The following is a 22,071-nucleotide window of genomic DNA, read 5'->3' as shown; positions in this document are numbered from 1 at the left end:
TTTACAGACAACAACAATGCTGACACACATAAGATATGAAGTCACTGACAGGGGACTAAATGAGACAGACCTATACCATAATTTGTTCACTTTAAGTTTAAGAGGTTCTGTAAAACTTCAGCATAATGTACACAACTTAATATAGTATATAAGTAAGTACATAACAGATCCAGTTATTTTTGGAAAAGTTATATGCTACCACTTTAATAGGAGACTCTTTAGGGAGGCTGTAGACTATTTACTTTTCACCCAAGGAAGCAAAACTCTGCTTGAGATGACACAAAGTGAAGGGGAAACACTGGAAAGATGTTATGAAACATCATGTTTTTATCACAGAGTGTGACTCATTGTATTAAGCGCTTTAACACCAACAATGATGAGGTTAAAGGCATCTGGCAGCATGTAACGTATTGCTTGTGCGCATATTGGAGGTGTGTGTGTGTCATGTATTGTGCATGTGTGTGTCTGAGTTCAGCTTATGGAGTAAGCAGGATGTCCTGTCCTCCCTGCTGCTATTGTGGAGTGGTCAGCCTGCCAGACGCTACCCCCAAAGACCACTTCCCCTCTTTCAAGTACCTCTCTCTCTCTCTCACACACACACACACACACACACACACACACACACACACACACACACACACACACACACACACACACACACACACACACACACACACACACACACAGCCCCATGCCAACCTGAACACAATGGGAACCTGCCCAACACCGCCCTGTCACCTTGCTAAAAATAACTTTTTTGGTGGCCTTAGACATGAAAATTGTATTGTAACAATAGTGTGGCAGGACTTTGATCAGCCAAAATAGCACCATGTTATTCTGAGGTATCATAATGACAGTTAACACTCTATTTGGCTGCTGTGAAATCAGAGAGAGTCCCGGGAGATGTCACCCGCCCATTATGAGCTGTAATTGTAGTTTCTTTTTATGTGCTATGTTTTATTTTTAGACTGTGGATTATATTTTGCAGTTTATTAGCTGTGGGAGAGAAACCAGTCACTGTCAGTCACTCACTCTCAGAGGCTCAGTTTTTCTTCGGTTACAGTACATTGGCACTTAATGTTAGTTTAAATAATCACACAAATCTATTTAGGATATAAGGTTAAATGTGTTTGTGAATCTTTCCTTCGTTAAATAAACTTTTAACAATGGACATATTTTTGTGAATTATGTTATAATTTGCAGTATTCTAACTGGTGTTGTCAATGCCTCAGTAAAGATTTAAGGCTAGAAAAAGCAGAAATAACTTGAGTGTCTTTTTTGTCAATAATGTTCTGTTACTGTAAGTTGTTTTGGGTTTGTGCAGTTTTTCTTATAGACTCATTAAAATCTATGTTTGTTGAGTTACAACAAACAGTAAAAAATATTTTTAAGAGTCAAGCAACTCTTTAAAAACTTGTGGTGCTTGTGTTTTTTTCCCCCACATACATACATAAATGCATACTCTCCACTGACAGTGGTGGAAAAACACACAGAACCTTAATAATGTAAGAAACATATAGGGACTGTATGAAAATTATTCTGAAGATAAAGACTATGTAAAGCTTTTGGTAACAGAATGCGAAGTCTTTTCATTTCGTAGCAGAGTGATTCCTCCCTTATTCTGATGCAGATTTATAAAGAAGGAAGAAAATAAATGTTGTTTTGTGGCTTTTGTTTCAGAAGAGACATCTCCAACACAAGGCAGTGTCAGTGCTGTAGCCCATTAGCAGCCACAGAGCTGCTGCCTGTCTCCATCTGTGGCTGTAATAGTCGTTCACTTATGAGAATCAGCAGGGGAGATTTTCTACATTTTGTTATGTTTGCCCAATTAGCTAACTAGTTGCAATAAAACAAGTCGTTTTGATGTATCACTTACATAAATCTAACACCCACACTTCACCCCATCCAATAATTGCTGTATTTCATATTTCATAATATTTGTAGGATGGTGCAGAGGAGAAAGTAAGACACTCTGCTGTACTTAAATACTGAATAACAGAACAAGTAAAAACAGTGTCTGATTAAACTTCCTTGAGTTGGTGGCCCCAGACACAGCAGAAATGTCTGTTATCACACTGATTAACTGTGAGACTGAGTGTATAATAAAAGTCTGTGTCTGCTCACAGTAAGCTGTGAGCTCTCCACTTGATGACACCAGCCTTTGCACCCCCCCTCCTCCGCCCTCCACCCCCCATCCCTCCCTGTCCTTTCCTCCTTCTCCACAATCCTCTATTCACACTGCCCCCTCCTCCTCCTCCTCCCCCCTCCCCACTGCCCAGCCGAGGTGCTATTGTCTCGTTTCCTGTGGCCGTGCGAGCAGCTCTCCACGCACACGCGCGGGCGCGCACAAACACCCGGGGTGAGCAGGCGCGGTGGATGTGAGGAGGTCCAGCAGCGGACAGACGGACGGACGGACGGAGAGACGAAGGGACTGACAGAGAGAGTAGTCAGGATTAATGGAAGAACTCACACCCGCAGGATTTGTTGTCGCCGTCGTTTAAACCCGTCCCGTTATTTCTCGGTGCACTTTGTTCCCGGCACAGCTGCAGAGTCTCCACGAGCAGCAGCTGAACATCTGAGTGATTTAAAAGTATGGAGTTTTTCTTCTGACACCAGTAGACCGCTGCTGCCGCCAGGCTGACAAACATCAGTGACCGGGAGGTGAGCTGTCACCATCCATTCAGCTGCCAGTAAGTCTGTCCTGCTTTGTCTCCACACAACAGCAGTTTTGTGTTGAGCTGACAAAAACATGTTGTCTCTAGTTGAGGGAAACTTTTGAGAGGCTTCTCTGCACATTGGGCAGCGAGCTATAGTTGGTTGACACACAACTTTAGATGCCACACTATCCAATTATACCAGCTGTCACATTCCTTTAACAATAGGCCCCAATTATCCATGAGCTGTTTGTTTAAGGCACAAACAACACAAACACCTTTCAGTGCAGGATAATGTAATTCACTCCACAGATCATAAAGGCCCCAGACAGAGGTAATTTAATTATGGTGTAATCTACACAGTCACAGCAAAGATACTAATCTACCTCTGTTATTTATTACATACCAGTCACGACAAAACAGTTTGTTTGTTTGTTTTTTAATTAAAATTACACCCAATAATAATTTCCAGCATGGATTTCATTTTATTTTTTGATAAATCATTTGGTTTATTAAATAATGAAAACAAAAAGATACATCGTAACTATGGTGATATGGTCAGATTTGCTTTTTCTGTTCAACCAATTTAACCCAGACATTCCGTTTTCAGTCCCAGAAGACAAGAATATCTGAACGTGTTTGTGAGGTATAAGTATGTGATGTAAAATGACCTATGTGATAAATTGATGATAAAAAAAAAAATCTGATTTAATTTGACTGCTTCAACTTTTACAGAAATTGAACATTATAAACCTCATTGAGCATATTTAGGGGACGTCATATATTCATTATATTGGCAGAGTGTGATGTGACTTAAGAAACATCTCTACTGAGACATTCTTGGTATAAAAAAATACTCTGTACACCAGGCTGTAGGCTACACTGAAAACATCTTCTCAAACACAACACTGTGAGTCTGGTTGTCCCCCACCTTCAGCCCTCCCTGCCTTCTTCCTTCTTGCATGTGAGAGAAAGGAACAGCTGGATGTGAGTTGAGCCTGAACTCGATCCGTTCAGATCAGCAGGTCCCAGAGGCCTGTTTGTGTCACTGCTGCGGGAGGAAACCCTGTGACTGCGCAGCTGTCTAAAACCTGTACATTAAGTCCATATACGCACACACTCAGGGCTGATATCCCTCAGCAGGACTTCTTAAGTACGTGTCTGCAACGAGCCTGCAGTAGACGTGGGTCTTGTTTCTTTCAAACACAAACTGTGTGGAGGCCAAACCCAACGTCCTATAGTCTTGGTTCCCTGCAGAAACAACATCAGCTGAATATGAAACTGGCACCGTCAGGGGTCCTGGGCCTGAGCCACAGCACACAGAACCCCACAGTGTGTCTGTTTGTGTGCGTGTGGACTGGCACATGTAAGTGTTTGCCTGCTTGTGTATGCACGTGTGGAGACTTGTGTATATGCAAGTGTGTTTTTGGAGCAGACGGGTACAGTGAGGGCATTGTAAGGGCCGCTGGAAGGTTTTCGGGTAGGCGTGTGAAAACGCTGTAAAGATGTCACACTGCAGCTGGCACAGGACAGGGCTGATGGACTGCTTACGCTCACAGCATGGCCTTTGTCTTTGAGTACATGTGTGGGTGTGTGTTGAAAAGACAGCTCTCATCCAGAGACACTCTGGAGTTTTACATGCTATACCATACAGGCCGACCACCTCCCTGCTGGTTTGGCTCTGTTGCGTGACACAAGATAAGAGCAGTTCAACTTGATAAACCAGCTGCTGCAGTGATTCAGAATTGCTCTGCCATAAAAAAGGCTGTAAGATTTTTCACAAAAAAAGATAAAAGGTTAAAATCAATGCAACAGAAGCCGAGACGTCCTGAGTTTGTAGCGTGTTGGTAAAGGTCCAGAACTCCTGGACCTTGCATTGCATGCAACTTGATAGTGTTTCTATTTCACTTATTCATGCCTGATAAACAACCACATCCTTCATGCTCTTCAGACCTTCAGATGTTAATGCAGATTGAAGATTTATTTTTAAACAAGTCTCAAATACTAAGACAAGATAACCCTGCTGATGTGGCAAAGGTTTTGTAAAAGGTTTTGGACACAGATGTTTTCACATGCTGGGCGGTAATCCCCAGTGGAGCGAGAACTGAAGCTGAATAGGAAAATGACCAACCTCTGTTTTGTGAGTCATTTGCATGCGCAGTGACTAAGTTTAATACTGTATCATTTCTTTGGCACGTGCCTCTGTGGTTCAGGAAACATTTAGCTTCCTGAACAAACGCCACACACCGTGTCATCGCTTGTGAGCATTTGCAGACTGTTTATGTTTTTACCTGCACACACAGATAATGTTTAAAACCACATCGCCACCCACACAGAACCACTTTTCAATGTGATTTTAGCATTCTTTTACTATCAACACACACTTATGCCAATGTTGAAAAGATGTGGGAAATGATAAAAGCTGTCTGTTCTGCAGCCTCTGTTTAAGAACTTTAACACGTGTTGCCTGCCGCTGATGTAGGCTAATACAAATCTGCATTGCTCAGTCAATAATAGACTGTCCTATGTGGAAATTCATTGCTACTTTATTTTAAAAATATTTATTATTTATCTAAATTAATCTGGCATTTCCAAACATATTTTACAAGTAACTATTCAACAAAACTGGTCATCGCACAATATTAGATGTTACATTTTAATAATAGTGGCATTGACTCTTTGGCTACTACTTCTGCAATATGCAAATTAAGTGAATTTTGTCTTGTCATCACTAAAATATCACTTTATTATGTAAATTGGAAGTGCATTGACTCGGAGAAACTCTGCAGTTTCCATTGAGTTATTTACTTGTCCCAGGTGGAGCCCAGCTTTAGATCTTTCTGTATTCTTATTATTGAAGGTTGATATCGAGTCATGCTCTCTATCACAGCTGATAAATGTGGCTGAAGTGCGTTTAATCTCCCACTCTCCTGGATTTAGCTCTCACGCGCCTGATGACAGCCTGAGTGCTGTGTGCCACACTGCCACTGTAACTGACACCAGAGGGGGTTTCATTTACACCGACAGATAACTCATAAACATGCCCACACACATACTGACAAGCGTGCGCAGACAGCCAACCGATTTCTGCTTTGTTTCGTGGTGTAATGGCTGCTTCATCCTATGGAGAATGGGAGTTGTTTGCTTCTTGGTGTGTAACTTTTATTGTGAGGAAGTGAGCATGTGCTTTTTCCTTTTCTCTCCACAGGAGGACTGACCAGCCCTGCAGCCGTGCATCCTGGCCATCCCTGCCTGCATTTGTGTCTGAATGTCCGTGATGGCTCAAAGGGGGCTTGACTGGTGGATCCCCTGCTGACACCTCAGATCCCCAGATATCCGCCCGACTGCCCCCTTTCCTGACAGCTTTGGTGTACCCTTGTTCCCTGGAGCACCCCTCCCCTTTTGAGCTGTCACCATGGCTAGTCTGGTGCTCAACGAGACTGGAATGGAGGACTGTGGGATTGACGACTCTTTCAAGTACAATTTGTACTCTGCGGTCTACAGTGTGGTCTTTGTCCTGGGCCTGATCACCAACTGTGCTGCACTCTTTGTGTTCTGCTTCCGGATGAAGATGCGCAACGAGACCACAATGTTTATGACTAATTTAGCGTTATCTGATTTAGTGTTTGTTTTCACGCTGCCTTTTAAGGTCTTCTACAATGTTAACCGCCACTGGCCGTTTGGAGATGGACTTTGTAAGGTATCAGGAACAGCTTTCATCACCAACATCTACGGCAGCATGCTCTTCCTCACCTGCATCAGTGTAGACCGCTTCCTGGCGATAGTCTACCCTTTCCGTTCACGCTCCATCCGCACAAGGAGGAATGCAGCGCTGGTGTGTGCTGCTGTGTGGCTGACCATCGTAGGAGGAGGAATATCTGTGACCTTCTTCTCCACCATCAACAGCACAAATAGAGCCACCACGTGCTTTGAGGGCTTCTCTAAGAGCACCTGGAGGACCTACCTGTCCAAAATCACCATCTTTATTGAGGTAAGTCACCAGCAGCTGGCTCTAAAACCCACATAGATTTACTTGTATGCTATTTATACAATTAACCTAATCATTTCTTTTATTATCATCCCAGATTGTGGGTTTTCTCATTCCCCTGCTGGTCAACTTGGTATGTTCCTCACTGGTTCTGCGGACATTACGTCGCCCGGTGACCGTTGGTCATGGCTGCGACAGCAAGAGACGTGTCTTACGGATGATCCTGGTCCATCTGGGCATCTTTATTATCTGCTTTGTCCCCTATAACTCTATCCTATTCCTATACGCCCTGGTACGGACCCAGGCCCTGGCCAGCTGCACTGTAGAGACATTTGCCCGAACTCTATACCCGATCACTCTTTGCCTGGCCAGCCTCAACTGCTGCCTGGACCCTGTGGTCTACTACTTCACCTCAGAGAGCTTCCAGAAAAGCTTGACCATGGGAGGAAAAGGGTCTGGCTCCCGACCTGAGAGCATCCCCCGCAGCGATACTGAGACCCAGGACACAGCAAACGCTCTCCCCAGTGACACACACACTGTGGCTAGCAATGGAAAGGAGACAAAGATGTCTGAAAGTCAGTTCTGACACAGCAGGGAAAATGGAGAGTGAAGAAGGACAGCGTGGGTTTCAAAGACAGGAACCCTGAATTTGACAAAATAAGCAATCAGCTGTTTGGTCCTGGAAGTGACAAATGCATAACTCAGCAGATTAGTTAAGTCCTGAGGTAAATCCTGAGGTATGGCCTGGGCTTTACGGATTAATCCACCACTGGAGAGCAAAGGAATTTATCTGTGTTTGTTATGAGAGAACACTACGGGGACCAGAGACCCAGCCACATCAGGACTATTGTGATAGTCCAGAGACATGCAGAGCCTCTGAAAGAGACTCCAACACATCATCACTCAGGCTTAACACACACAAACACTCACAAATGCACTGGATTGTGGATAAGATGGAGATTTCTTTCCATGCTGTTGAAATATGCTGTTAAGTACTTTTATAATAAACTGAGCCCTTAAGTTTTATTGTTATAAAGCTCAAGCTTTCACAGTGCATTATATCATTTTAGACATTAATGTTATGACACTCTTTAATGTGGTGAGAACCATTGCTATTACAAAACAGCAGCATACTGACCTGCTGAATTAAATGTGTCTTGATGTTGAAGTTTGAGGCCATTAAACGTCTGTTTTGAAATGCTTTCCTGGCAGCATTTATTATTTCTGAGCTTGTCGATCCTGTCAAACTGGCCTTTGTCAGCATGACTTCAGTTTTGAACCCATGGCAGTTTTTCTACTAAGGCTCTTCATTCTTACCAAGCAGCCAATGTGAAGTTGTTCTTGGAGGAGAGGGTAGCTCTGATCCGGTCGAGGACCTTGGCCTGTCTCCTGTGTCACAGGCCAAATGCTTATTATGACTAAAGCAATGGTCCATTGTTTGCTTCTGAATGAGGTCTCTCTGTCTTAATCTGGCCTTAGACTGCAGATCTGCTCAAAGTCTCTTACACACAGCAACATGCACACACTCCAAAGTACGAGTGAACAGCATTGACTAAACACCCTGAATCAGTGTTACACTGCATGAGGTACCAAACAGTAATGAGTCAGCAGACATTGCATGTATGAATTTGTTGGCCATAAACTTAATTGACTTGAGTGAGTTTGCATTCAATTTTTCACACAGCACCTCAGTTGGACTTTGTATTTTGTATTTAACAGTGGGGGATTTTGGCACACTTAGGCCTACTTAAATGATGGATGGCAAATGTCTCTTGACAGAGCTGACCTTTCCCCCACATGTACGTGTAATATCCACATATGAAACACATAAAGTAAAAATAGATGTGTCATGTTTAATTATATATAAAATCTATCAGAAATAGGGAATTTGGAAAAATCATGACATAGGGCCTATGTGTAGTTGCAACTTGCAACATATAGGTATGTTATGTTGCAACCACAATTTCAGTGGCATGGAATTTATTGTCCAGTTTAGCAGATGAGCTAACTTGCTAAGTAAGATATTTTTGAACTTCTTGTATGATGTCCAATCCTGACACAATAAAGAGAAAATAGATGGAACTTAAGAGTTATATTGACATGCTAGCTTGCTAACATGACCCCAGACAGCTGGCATGTTTACCATGCACTTGCTAGCTACTGTTATTTACTAGGGGGTCATTCCTATGTTCCCACAGCCTTATGTTCCCACATTTCTAACTTTTGTTGTCACTGAAAATTAGGCCCTATGTTCCCACAGCCCTTTGGTCCCACCATTGGTTGGGTTTAGGCAATGAAGAAAAGAGTTGGTTAAGTTTAGTAAAAAAAAAGAGGCTAGACAGGCCAGATAGATAGAGTCCAGATAGGTAGAGAGAGTCCAGTGAGAACATAGGGCCTAATTTTGTGAAAAATCTTAGAACTGTGGGAACATAACTGGGAACATAAGGCTGTGGGAACATAGGCATGGACCCATTTACTAGACCTGAGAAAAGTCAGCCATTGAATCAAAATAAACAAAAAATAAATAAAAATCTGTCTGTGCGTGCATCAGCCTCAACTATGACAATGCAACATGGGCTAGCAGCATGGCCAAACAGGCTTTGTTTGTAACCAGTTGCAGGTTGGGAGGCAGTGTACAAACAACTGAGCTGACTTGCTAATTTAAGAGCTTTATTCTTTAATTGTAGCTCGTTACTGAATTAAATGATGAGCAATCCTGGCATTTATGTTAGTATGTTAACCACAATTACTGTGACTGTTAGACATGAACCTTGGTGTGCATCAGCCTGACTGTGGCAGTGCTGTATGGAGCCAGAGCAGTGATTTGTAGATAGTTGAGAGTTTTGAGTCAGTGTGGTAAAAACTAAACTTGATCAGGGAAACTATTGTCCCTTTAATCAAAGAGCTAAGTTGCCAAGCCAGTAATATGTTTATGAAATGATGTGCAATCATGACATGAGAAAATAGCAAAAAAGTTGCAAAGCTGTCGTGACTGGCCTAGGTGCTAGCCTCCTGTCCCCTTAAGGTACTTAGATTTACTATAGGGACTGGGACATTATACTTGGTGTTTGCACAGGGTGTTTATTCATTCCTTCATAGAGCCATACCGAGTTAGAGGTTCATGGCCTTCTTTGGGAATGTAATAGGCTTCCATACCTGCTATTTGGTATGTAGCTGAAGGAAACAAAAATCCCAGTAACCCTAGTAGCTCCTTTCTGGTAGTGTGACTGATGTGGCCATGTGCAATGAGCAGCAGACACACAGAGACAACAGTGGATGGACTCAGGGATTTGGGGTCAAGGGTAGCAGAGAGGAAGACAAACATACTGGTGTGGATAGAAGTTGAGCAGGAAATAAGAAGAGTGGGAGGGCAGAAGTATGCAAGAGCCTGCCTTTACCCCTTGTGTGGTTCATGTCAAGAATGTGGCCTAAGTTTTGCAACAGAGGACACTTAACAGCTCACTCTTCAAATGTCTTCCAATCTACTTCATAGGAGCAATGAGGTCTGATTGCAGAGGAAAAAGCCATCTACTGTAGCTCAAAGTATTGGCTTATTCTGACCTCTAGTGGCAATAAGTTTGAACAAAGACATTTTTGGGAAAGCACCAAACTTATGATGGTGCATTTGCGCCATCATAAGTTTCGTTGTGTTCCTCCACGTGTTTGCTGACTGCTGCATTTCTATAGAATTGTGTTGTAATGAAACTTGCAGTAGTATCCCACGAAACATGCCAGGGCTCACACAGTTCACACCTAGAAACCTGTAAACCAGTCCAGTCGAGGTGTGAATCTATGTCTATCATGTGTGATAGAGGGTCCATGACCATACTCGACAAGTATCAGTAACCATTGAAAAAAGAAAATCTACTACATATAGGACAGAAGCAGAAATAAAAACTTCTACATATAATACCAAATTATTGTTTTGATAGGCAGCAGTTTTAAAAAAGGAAGTCTAAAACATCTGATAGAGGAAGCAGATAGAAGCTTGCACTTTTGTCACAACTCCAAGCATAGCAGTGTGCATATGTACTAAAATTGTGTGTGTGTGTGTGTGTGTGTGTGTGTGGGGGGGGGGGTTCTAAAATATATTTAGAAATTCAGAAGTGCGAGAAAGTAATGTCTGTGTCTCTCCTGTTAGATGAATGTCTTGACTGGTAAGTGTTTTTATTTTGTTGACTTAACCACACATCGACCCACTTTGCATGCCTACAACTTTATCAGACGTTTTGCCTGTGTGTTGCTAGGGCCTCTTTGTGACGTATCATGTGGTAAAAAAACAAAACAAGAAAAACAATCACATGCATGAGGGCAGAGCTTCCCCTTCCCGAGGCACCAGGACTGGGTGAAGTCTCAGAGCAGCCCGCACAGCACTTAACCACCTGATGCAACTATACATTCAAACAGAAACCACATTATTGGCGGGCTCAATACTGAGTTGCTCATATGCACATCTGACAGGTCTTGTCTTTTTTTTCTCTTATTTTTTTGACGGCTGCAAGGTGCATCAGGAAGGTCTGCTCTTGATCTCGTCTGCCACTGTACAACTCGAAGAGAGCATTTGTGCGTCAGTCTGCTGTTTACAGCCAAGTGTGAAACATGTGCTCGCTGGTGGTCCCTGGTCCTGACCTCTCGCCTCCATCCATGCTGAAGATGTAGAGAGAAGAATACAAGGTAATGACACATGGTTTCTGTTGAGAAATAACATCTGTTAGACAGTCATACTGCTGCACTTAGTGTGAAAAACTTCTTTCTTTTTTTTGCTGATGACAGTTTCATGATTAAAGATTTTTTCACTTTGCATGCAATCTAATATTTAAATAGTATTTCAATTAATGGTAGAAAACATCTGGTAGTATGTGAGTCTCAGTATCACACGTTTCATGTACTAGGTTTTATTGAAGGTGAAATTAGGGATAAAATGTAGTTTAAAAGTGTTGGACTATTTGTGTCTCATTGAAAAAAAAATCATAATGTCATTGAATTACAGCAATATTTGCTGTAACTGCTATAGACTGAGCCGTCTACCACATGTTTTCACAACAATAATTCTTTGTACAAATAATAATGTTGAGAAAGTGCAGGTTGCTCATTTCAAAACCTGACCTCCGGACAGTTACTTCCTTAAATGTTAGTGTTAGACGTGCTTTCATACAACTTGTTACTGCACATTTAAAGAGAAAGGGTTTGTGGACGATGGTAGCGGACTGAGAGTTTCAACAGTTGATAGCATGAGGAGTCAATAGCTGGACAAAGTTACAGTAAAGCGGTAAAGAATTGTCACTGTTTGTCTTCCCTCTCTGAGGTGACAGAGGAAGGGTGTGGTTGCATCTTGATGGAAGAAGGAAGGGCGATTTTTCACTGATAAACCGTCTTTCTTTCCCTTATTTCCTGCTGTAATGTCTGGTCGGTTAGACAAGCTATACTTTACAACATCTCTGATTTATTATACCTGCTAAATCTTTAATATGGCTTCACATCTGGTACAATGCAAATTGAATTGAGTCATCTTAATACTGTACATACAACGCCTACATAGATGATGCAAGACACGTGGTGAAAACAGTCTGTTGCACACAAATCTGAACAATATGTATTTTCAATTTTCTGACACGGACGCAGTTATTTTTGTCAACCATTCCATGTAATATAAATTATATTATGTGAAAAGCCTGCATGTTAAAGTTCATACATATTACTAAAATAAAAATGCAACATTTTAATGTTGTAATTGGTTGAGGAGAAGCCAAATAAATCTACAGCGTCACATTTTGCAAGTCATGTTTTGCATGTAAAATAAAGATTATTTTATGTAACTAGCTGTCAGATATGTCATCTATTCACTCTATAATATTTTTTATAACATTGAACTGAGTGTAGGTGCTGATCTGATCTGAGAATTTTTCGAATGAATTAAAAAGTGATATAAAGTATAAAGTGATATAAAGTTGTTTGTTCTTTTATAAAAAAAAAAGAAAAAAAAGGTAACATATTTTACAAATGCTTGCTTATAGTGGAGGACCATAACAACAGCCAGTCAGATTTGTCAGAACCAGAAAAGGTTACTGTGACTCTTGACTTACAGCTTTAAAAAAATAAAGTCATTAATAACTAACAAATAATAACACAGTGGCATGCAAAAGATTGGGCACCCTTGGTCAAAATTTCTGTTAACGTGAACAGTTAAGCAGATGAAATGATCTTCAAAAGGCATAAAGTTACAGATGAGACATTCCCTTTACATTTTAAACAATATATATGTGTGTGTGTGTGTGTGTGTGTGTGTGTGTGTGTGTGTGTGTGTGTGTGTGTGTGTGTGTGTGTGTGTGTGTGTGTGTGTGTGTGTGTTTTGTTGTTGTTGTTGTTTTTCATCTTTTACGGTTTTAAAATGACAGAAAGGGAAAAGGGCCCACAGCAAAGGCTTGGCCTCCCTTTTTCACTCTAAAATTGTAGAAAACAAAAATAATGCACTGATGCTGCTTAACTTGTTGCAAAAGAGTGCTTCTACTTGCTTAACTGTTCACATTAACCGTGGATGCCCAAACTTTTGCATGCCACTGTACTTCATTAGAAAGTGGTACCAATGTGGGATGAGTTGTCTGGACACAAAATAATGTTTTTCTTCATTATACTGTATTTCCACTGTCCTATTTCCATTGCAGTGTTATGGGAGTGAAAGATGGACTGAGTCCAAGAAAGCTTTGCTGATTATGCCTCCAGTGACTGTGTGAGTGAGGGAATAACTGTGAATATGCAGCCTCTGGTCAACTCCTCCTCACAATGTGACTACAACAGCAGCAGCTGGGAAGAGCGCATGGACAAGATGTACACAGGTTTCTACCTGCTGCTCTTCATCCCTGGCCTGCTGCTCAACACCACGGCTCTTTATGTCCTCTGCAGATACATTAGGTACACACACACACATGTACATGTAATAGGCCAGTAGATTCTGGAAATGGCTAACTCCTCTGCATGTTGCTTCACAGTAAGAAGACCAAGGCAGTAATCTTCATGATAAACCTGGCTGCAGCTGACCTGGCCCACATCCTCTCTCTGCCGCTCAGGATCTATTATTACTTCACACACACCTGGCCTTTCGGAAAAGGCGCCTGCTTGTTCTGCTTCTACCTCAAATACCTCAACATGTATGCTGCCATAGTGTTCCTGGTAAGCACTCCAGTCAAATTAATCCTTGATATCCAGATGATACTTGATAAAAAAACAGCTTGGCAATTCCTCTCTCAAATGTCAGCACGTGACAGCAGGAAGTCATTTACATTGAAGCCGGTGACTCCCTTCTTCTCAGTTCTTGGAACAGTTTCACGGACTGTGCCTCTGAATCTTGTCAAATGATTCCCATGTCAATATTTTGTCTCATTCCTGTTTCTTTAGGTGTGCATCAGCGTACAGAGGTGCAGCTTCCTGTTAGACCCCTTTGCTGCTCGACGGTGGAGGCGCCGCTATGACCTGTTGATCAGTCTTATCGTGTGGATTGTGGTCAGTCTAGCCTGCTTACCATTCATTCTGATGCGGTCCAGCGGCGGTGGCTCTGGTGGCAGCATCAACACACAAACATTTCATAACATGTCCTACACTGTCACCCCTACCCAGAATCCTTTGGGTTACACCAAGTTTTATTCACAACCTCTGAGTTTAAATCTTACCAGTGCCAAATCCAATTCCACCAACGGGAGCTGTTTTAAAGACTTGCCAATGCGGCGTGTGCCTCTTTCTCTGGCCATCACCATGATGTCTCTAGCTGAGCTGTTTGGTTTTGTTATTCCTTTGGCATGCATAAGTTACAGCTCCATCCGCATCGCTCAGTCGCTCTGCCAAAAACAGACCGAGGATGAGCAAAACTCGAATGCTCGACTCAACTCCTCGGCACGCAGCCGACTCCAGTCGATCTCCTCAAACTTCCAGGTGGATAAGCAGCAAGAAAAGCAGGCCAAAAGTGAGAAGCGCCGCGCCCTGCGGATGGTGCTGAGCTGCTTGGCCCTCTTCTGGTTGTGCTTTGCTCCCTACCACATCAACTTCTTGTTGTACTTGATGGTGTCTCAGGGTTTAGTGACCCACTGTCCTACCAGGCAGGCCGTGAGGCAGTTCCACCCGGTGTCTCTGTGCCTGGCGAGCATGAGCTGCTGCCTCAACCCTCTTCTCTATTATTTTCTAACAGCTGAGTTCAGGTTTCATCTCACCAAGCGCACCTCCTCTTTCTCCTCCTCGCTGCTCTCCTCTCCCACCAGCCCCCCGACCCAGCATCTTGGTCCTCACAGGTTGACGAGCAGGGAGAGTAACTGCTCTGACAGGGAGTGTGAAAGGGAGTGAATGGCCTAAACATGACAAACAGATAGTCTCCATGATGAACTTGAACACGTGTTGAAGTGATACAAGATGCAAGACTCCTCAGAACTTTGATCTCAACATGAAGATCCAGCTACTGAAATGGTGTGTGTCCATGTGTCATGAGCGTGCGCACAAAATCTGTATGACTATCTTGACATTGCTTAACATGGGAAGTTGGTTGCTGTTCTAAAACCACAGTCTGAAGATTTAAAATAAGCTATGTCGAAACCGTCTAAGCTGTGTATAAATGCACATGACTGTACTGTAAATAAAAGCATGTCTGAGCTTTCTGTCTTATCTGCTGCTGTGATGTTTTGTCTGTATCTTTGGTTGATTCATGATGTGTTTTTATCTACAGTAAGTGGAAGCAAATGAAAACAGGTGTCAGTGTCATTTTTTTTTCAGTTTTTGCTGTACTTCCTTTTGCAATGCAAAGTGGTGAAGACAGTTGGCAGCAGTTGGCGCAGCGCTGAAAAACCAGTAACTGCCAGGCTCTGAGGTCGACTTTTGAACTGAAACCCTCCTACCCCTCTCACTCGCCCCCCCACCCCACCCCATCTTCCACCCACTCCCCTCCTCCTGCATCTGCTAAGCCCGAGTATGAGCCAACTTTGAGGCCACCACCAGCCCACACACAGCCCACCTTTACAATAACTGCCAGGTGTCTGACTCATGCGCCAAAACGTGCCCACTTTTTATCTATTTTCCTGTCACACACACAATGCATCAAAGTTGATCTGATACTGAAAATATCATGTTGTTAAATATGTGGGAACAAGAAACCAAAAGCAGTTTCGAACAGGCCAAAAACACCCAAAACTCTTCCCTGTTTCTAATTTCAATACTGACTCTATAGCACCGAGTCCTGGCTGGTTGTAATGTTTTGAAGAACGACACACGAGGCAGATAGTCATGGTGCAGTAAAGAGAGCTGTGGTGATGAGCATAATAGCAGAAGTTATGGTGTCAAATATTCTCGCAAACCACACCCCTGCACTCACAGGAAGCCCTGTGTGCGTTACAAGCCTCAGTAGAGCAGAGAGACACAGAGGGAGAGAGGGGCAGGCGGACGCAGAGAAAGAACACAGAATCAAAACAGGAAATAACAATATAGCACAAAAAGACATAAGAAACCATTTATGTGGGAGAGCGACAGATAAAGTGGGAGACAGAGAGTGAGAGAGTGAGAGAGACAGAGAGAGAGAGGGCGGGACTGTGAAGTGAACAGGGTGAGAGGGGGAAGAGGGAGGGGGATGGCATGTGTGTTGGCTGATGCTTCACCCTTCTGCTTTTTGATGCGATGCAGCTTCGACTCTAACAGAGGTGAGATAATGTCAGTCTTGTGAATTCTTTTAGAAAAAACCTAAGTGTTTGGCTTTTGTGTGAGAGGCTGGATGTTTCTGGTGTGGAGTCATCATGCCTCATGGGGGATCTCGTGTGTTTCTCCAGTGTGTGGAATGTCTGTAATGTAGTGTGTGTGTGTTTGTGTGTGTAGGCCTGTGTGCTCCCTATGTGTTCATGTGAGGGTACGGTATCTGAGATGGGGAGGGATGATGGCATGTTTTGTGTGTTGGAGCAGCACACCTGGAGGGTCCTGGGTGCCCACAGAAAACATTTTTGGTGCTGATACACGAGGCCAGATGGAAAAGCTGTAACACACCAACAACCCACGGAGAGATGAATCACAGCGGATCAAATAATGTGTTTCCACTGGCGAGATCCGAGGACTCATACTTCTGAATCCTAAGGTAGGAGATCATCTGTTTTTTCGTTTCATACAGTATAGCTCAAACGATTCACAATCCAAAGATCAATGACAACACATGACATGGCTTCTGTCACTGTGTGATGATGACTGAACAGTATAGATGGGCGGGTCTTGATGGATTGTTCATATAAGTCCACTTTAAAGAACCACAAAGAGGAAATGAGAGTCTAACAGATTGATCTTCACTTAGAGCTCCTCTGAGATCATACCTCTAACTATACGTGTGGTTCCACAGAAAAGAGACTGACACCAGAAAACACTGTTAGGTTAGAGTTGAATGGAGCTGAAAGGAAGACTGGGGGCCTGGGGGTCCACTGGGAGTTTTCTGAGTGCTGTGAAGGGGGATAAAGGGCAGCCAGAGAGCAGAGGCAGAGGCCAGAGAGTTGTGGAAGAGTTTATGTGTCTTAAAGCAGAGCTGTACTGCGTCCAAATCCCCTCTTTATATCCAAAATTCCTCTGTGTGTTGATGACCTTGCTGGGAAAGTGGTGGGAAGTACATCTACGATGTTAAAGAACGATACTGTACTTTCCACATTTACACCACTTCTTTTATATTACTGTTCTGATTAATTTCTCAAAAAAGAAGTTAAAGTTATTTTGTAAAAAACATAGTAAAGGATTAAAAAAAAAAAACAATGGTTAACAACCGTCTTAGCATGTAATCTGCCATGCGTCATACTTGTATAAGGGCGAGAGGGGGAGAGAAACCCCTTCGAAACATCTCATCGGCCTGCATGGAGAAAAAATCTACAAAACAAATGGAACATTTTTGCTGCAGGAACTGATTTTTTTTCTCTTTCCTAACCCATCAATCGTCTCGCTCGGCCTCAAATTTATATTGTGACATTTCTGAGAGGATCCTACCCCAATGCGATTAATAAAATCATCAATTCAAATCATCAAGTCTTATCTGTAAAAATGATGTTTGCATAGGAGAACAGTGAAACACAAAACAATGAAACAATGAAACAGCGGACTCTATTTGCTTGGCTTCATGATCACTTTAGACAAAGTCAGATCAGATACTAAAGGTGTCAGAACAATCTTCATAGCTTATGTTGTGTATTCTTCATTGCTTCATATAGAAAACAACGTTTCATAAACCAGTGTACATTTGCTTTATAGCTGTGGGTGTTAACACATCTAATGAGCTGGTGGTTCAGTTCCTGGCATTACTGTGTATTCCCCTTCGTAGTCAAGCACATTGTCGCTTGCGCTTACTAAAACATCTATATGTTCTGAAATTAGTTTCACTTTGTGCTGTTGGATGTGTGAAAACACCATGTATCGGTTCACCACAAAAGGGGTTGTTCCTCATGTTCAGTAAAGGCAGGCCTGTCTTTGCCTGACCTGTGAAGCGCTGGGTCTGACTCGCATACCACGCAGGTTTCACTGACGCGCCGCTCTGAGAAGTTTCACACTGGCTTATTGTAGGCCTTGCTGCAGGTGGAAATGCTACACAATGAACAGTACGTGGGAGATTGGGCTATCAACTCTGTGGGTTTGCATATTGCATCTGCTATCACAAACAAATGATAATTTTATATGCACTACTAAAAACATGGTGCAACAAGCTGCAGCAATGGTTGATTAGTCTCATGTGCACGTTGAGTGTGTGTGTGAGTGTGATTTTGTGCGTGGGCGTGTGTCACTCTATGCTGTAAAGTATGATGCAGGGCAGGGGGTCAGTTTGTCACAGTTCAGAGTAACTGAGAATTTCCGCTTAATCTAACCTTGTTTTTAGAGTGTGGGAGGAAACCCACAGAGGCACGCGTCCTTTTGATGCATCAGTGAGAGGAAGACAGGCATTTTCCCCCTTTCTGCTTTTGGTGGTGTTAAGTATGTTACACATCCTACCAGAATAGATTAAAATACTTTTCTCTCCTCTACCAGGATGCCATACTCTTGGGATTGATCGTGACCTGAAACACCAACTTCACAGGCTTTACCATAAGACGTCGCTCATTTCTCCGGGATGCTGCAGAGACCAGGACTCTAGTGGCGGAGGTCACAGCATGAACTTCTCTTCACCATAATGGACATCATGGATGCTCAATCAAACCCATCTGCAGAACACAAGCAGATTCCCTGATACAAGCTTCCTGTTTATCCACAAGGCAGCTTGTTTTCACACCTAACAGAAAACAGCGTTTGGCTTAAGATGAACATTGGGAACCAAAGCTGTAACGATGAAGATGTGCGGACCTATCAGCACCATGTGTATGCAGTGGTGTACAGCGTGATCTTAGCACCTGGCCTGCTCTGTAATGTGCTGGCGCTCTGGGTGTTCAGGGTCTATGTCAAAGAAACCAAGAAGGCTGTGGTGTTCATGATGAACCTCGCTATGGCTGATCTGCTGCAGGTAAAAACCCTTCTGTGTCTTTTCTCATCCATATTTGATAGTTTTATTACGTTTTCTGAAGTATTAACACACAAAGGTGTAAAAGTTAAAGGTAAAGACAAACTCTTTAACCATCAAAAGTTAACCTGACCAAATGTTAATGCTCTGTCACTCCATACCATCAGCTGAAAAATTAAGTTAATTGAATTTAAATTGAATATTTAATAATAAAATTAAATAAATATAAAAAAATGAATGAATAAATAGATATAATAAAAGTGTAATTCTGACATGTGCTAAACATTGGGCACCGTGGGCACCATTCTAAATGAAAAAGACTTGTAAGAATCGTCATTAAGTTAGAGATGTTTTGACTCATCTGACGCTTGTGGCTACATTCAACAACCATCAACCATAGCACTGCTCACGCGGCTAGATTCACACGCCAGTAGAAGACGTGAAAAAATGCCAGTTAAGGGGAACTGTGGAAGATGAGACCAGAATAAAAACCAAGAGAAGTGCAAATCTGCTGCGTAGGAAGGCAAAGCAAACCCACCAACGTGACTGTAATATGAATGCAATAATGCTGGAAGGTTTAGGTGCAGCGATGATGACGCACAGAGAGGGGTCGACATGTCATGGGGACCTTTACCAGACCGACCTCAACAAACAACGTCTGAACTTTGCCCCAAATTTTGAAAACAACAACTTGTTTGTGTGTCTCCATTATGTCATCTCATCTCCTCATTCAACTAGAAGTAATAATCATTTTCATACTGGTTAATCCACCTTTCCCCTCCCCCAAAATTAGCATTAATGAGCATATGACATGCATAACACAGCTGTAAGCAGACACTGTGTTGTATGAATGTACAGTAGGTGTCAACAATATTAAATTCCCTTTTAAAGCATTTATAACTGTTACATAAATAGTAAGTGAATGGTTGACTACACAGGATAACCTAAAAACAAAGACATCGACACGTTTACATTTTTAGAAAACATCCGTCAGCTAATAGACCATCACAAAACAAGATATTTACAACGTGGCACATGGCATTGGTTTGAAAAGAAACTCAAGGTGTGTTTACTAGATTTCTCACAGGTCTGATTCAATCAGTTGTTGAAATGAAGCAAGTACTTCACAAATACAAATAATTACAATAATTGAAGAAGAGAAAGACATTTTATATACTGTATATAGCACATTTTCTACCAGAGGCAACTCAATGTGCTTCACAGCCAAAATACAGAGATGAAAAGAACAAAACAAATAGCAAATACAGAACTATACCTTAAATGAGCAAAACGATGTATTATACTGTGTAACAAAAAATCTGCATATAATTAATAGCTACAATATTATAAAACATTCTGACAACTGTGTACTTATTTACACGCTTTGTAGGTGTTAATTGTATATTAATCAAGACTTTATGTCTTTAAATGTCTTTCTACAGCTTTATAACGAAGGTACTATCATAAACCACTTAGTGATTGAGCATATTGTGTTGATGAATTTGAATTGAGATATTACTATATTGTCATCACTCCAACTATGTTAAGTGTCAAAAGTGATGGGAAATGTCCGTGACAAGTTTGGGGAGTTGTGGGTTATCTAACATGACATACACAAACCAAAATCCCTCACTGTGGCGAAACTGAAAAAATGCTTCATAGAGTTCACTCAAAGCTGGTATTTGTTACGCAGGTCAGTAGCCATGGCCCACATGATTTAACAAAGGCAGACTTTAATTATTCCTTTATACAATCATTCAAATAGTTTTTATCTTGCTGTTGTTCTTCTCCAGCCTTGCTCACTGTCTCTGATCTCCTCAGGTCCTCTCTCTGCCTCTGCGGATCTACTATTACCTGAACAACACCTGGCCCTTTGGCCAGCCCCTCTGCATGATCTGCTTCTATCTCAAGTATGTCAACATGTACGCCTCCATCTACTTCCTGGTGTGCGTTACTGTGCGTCGCTGTGAGCTCATAATGCGTCCGCTGAGGTACAACTCGTCCAGGCGTAAGAGGGACTGGCTCACCTGCTTCAGTGGCTGGATTGTTGTGTTCCTGGGCTGTCTGCCGTTCCCTCTGCTGAGGAACAACAGATCTGAAAAAAACAATGACACCAACCCGGTGTGTTTCTCAGAGCTGCCCATGAGGGACGTCAGCACCCCAGTAGCCTGGGCCCTCCTGATCGTAGCTGAACTGGTGGGCTTCATCATCCCCCTCGTCCTGGTCATAGCCTGTGCCTGTCTAACAGCTGGCAGCCTTCGGGACCGGACGGCAGGGGCCATTCATGACCGAGGGGAGAAGCGGAGGGCGTTACGGATGGTGCTAAGCTGTGCTGTGGTCTTCTTACTGTGCTTTGTTCCTTACCATATCACTATGCCCCTGGACTTCTTGGTCAAAGCCAATGTTGTGAGCAGCTGCTCCTTCAGGAACCTGATTCTTCGATGTCACCCCGTCACACTCTGCCTGGCCAGCCTGAACTGCAGCCTGGACCCACTCATGTACTATTTCACAACCGATGAGTTCTGGAGGCGGCTGAGCAAGCCAGAGATACCAGAGAGCATCACCTTCAGCAGGCGTCTGTCCTGCATAACTGGAGGAGAGGAGGCAGAGGAAGACTAGTCTACAGTCTAATCTCTCTTGTAGAAGGACACACTGTTTTATCTCAACCACTAAACCTGGACAGACATTTGATGCATTCCTAAAAGCTATGGGAATATACTTTACAAACTAGTCTGTGAAAATATGGGAGAGTTTTAAACTGTGTTTTTTTTTCTATTTATTTTTCAATAAAAACCTATCTGTTCTAAATTCGTACAGCACTGGTGAAGAGTGAGCTGTTCCTGTTATGAAGCATGGACTCACCATCAGTGCCAGCATCACTGAAGAGTTATGAGGAAACACAGAATACAGGAAACTCCTAGTCAGCTAAATTTGTCATTTAGATGCAGTTTTATGAT

At 42.5% G+C, this 22,071-nt stretch overlaps 3 protein-coding genes across 5 annotated transcripts; all 3 read left to right on the top strand.

Moving 5' to 3' along the window:
• The first annotated feature begins 2,422 nt into the window (after nt 1-2,422).
• lpar4 (lysophosphatidic acid receptor 4) lies at nt 2,423-7,463 on the top strand. The gene is made up of 3 exons (XM_083980056.1): nt 2,423-2,690; nt 5,863-6,645; nt 6,740-7,463. The coding sequence occupies exons 2-3, from the start codon at nt 6,070-6,072 to the stop codon at nt 7,226-7,228; spliced, it is 1,065 nt and encodes a 354-aa protein (XP_083836182.1). The 5' UTR covers nt 2,423-2,690; nt 5,863-6,069; the 3' UTR covers nt 7,229-7,463.
• Nucleotides 7,464-10,697: 3,234 nt separating this feature from the next.
• On the top strand, nt 10,698-15,215 carry p2ry10 (P2Y receptor family member 10). 2 transcript variants are annotated; one of them, XM_083981057.1, is made up of 5 exons: nt 10,698-10,799; nt 11,145-11,316; nt 13,305-13,551; nt 13,629-13,809; nt 14,035-15,215. In XM_083981057.1, the coding sequence occupies exons 3-5, from the start codon at nt 13,394-13,396 to the stop codon at nt 14,968-14,970; spliced, it is 1,275 nt and encodes a 424-aa protein (XP_083837183.1). In that variant the 5' UTR covers nt 10,698-10,799; nt 11,145-11,316; nt 13,305-13,393; the 3' UTR covers nt 14,971-15,215. The 2 variants fall into 2 exon arrangements, with proteins under 2 accessions (XP_083837183.1, XP_083837184.1); XM_083981058.1 differs by lacking the exons at nt 10,698-10,799; nt 11,145-11,316 and having other exon boundaries at nt 13,393-13,475.
• Nucleotides 15,216-16,205: 990 nt separating this feature from the next.
• Nucleotides 16,206-21,904, top strand: gpr174 (G protein-coupled receptor 174). Of its 2 annotated transcripts, none has more exons than XM_083980101.1 (4): nt 16,206-16,310; nt 16,567-16,735; nt 18,649-19,117; nt 20,936-21,904. In XM_083980101.1, exons 3-4 carry the CDS (start codon nt 18,917-18,919, stop codon nt 21,731-21,733), a joined length of 999 nt encoding a protein of 332 aa, XP_083836227.1. In that variant the 5' UTR covers nt 16,206-16,310; nt 16,567-16,735; nt 18,649-18,916; the 3' UTR covers nt 21,734-21,904. The 2 variants fall into 2 exon arrangements, with proteins under 2 accessions (XP_083836227.1, XP_083836228.1); XM_083980102.1 differs by having other exon boundaries at nt 16,300-16,310; nt 16,483-16,735.
• Nucleotides 21,905-22,071: the final 167 nt, after the last annotated feature.

The sequence above is a fragment of the Trachurus trachurus genome (assembly GCF_905171665.1).
Source record: "Trachurus trachurus genome assembly, chromosome: 10".
Lineage (NCBI taxonomy): Eukaryota > Metazoa > Chordata > Actinopteri > Carangiformes > Carangidae > Trachurus > Trachurus trachurus.
Note: the sequence above shows the minus strand (reverse complement) of the source record. Positions and strands in the feature narration are given on the sequence as shown.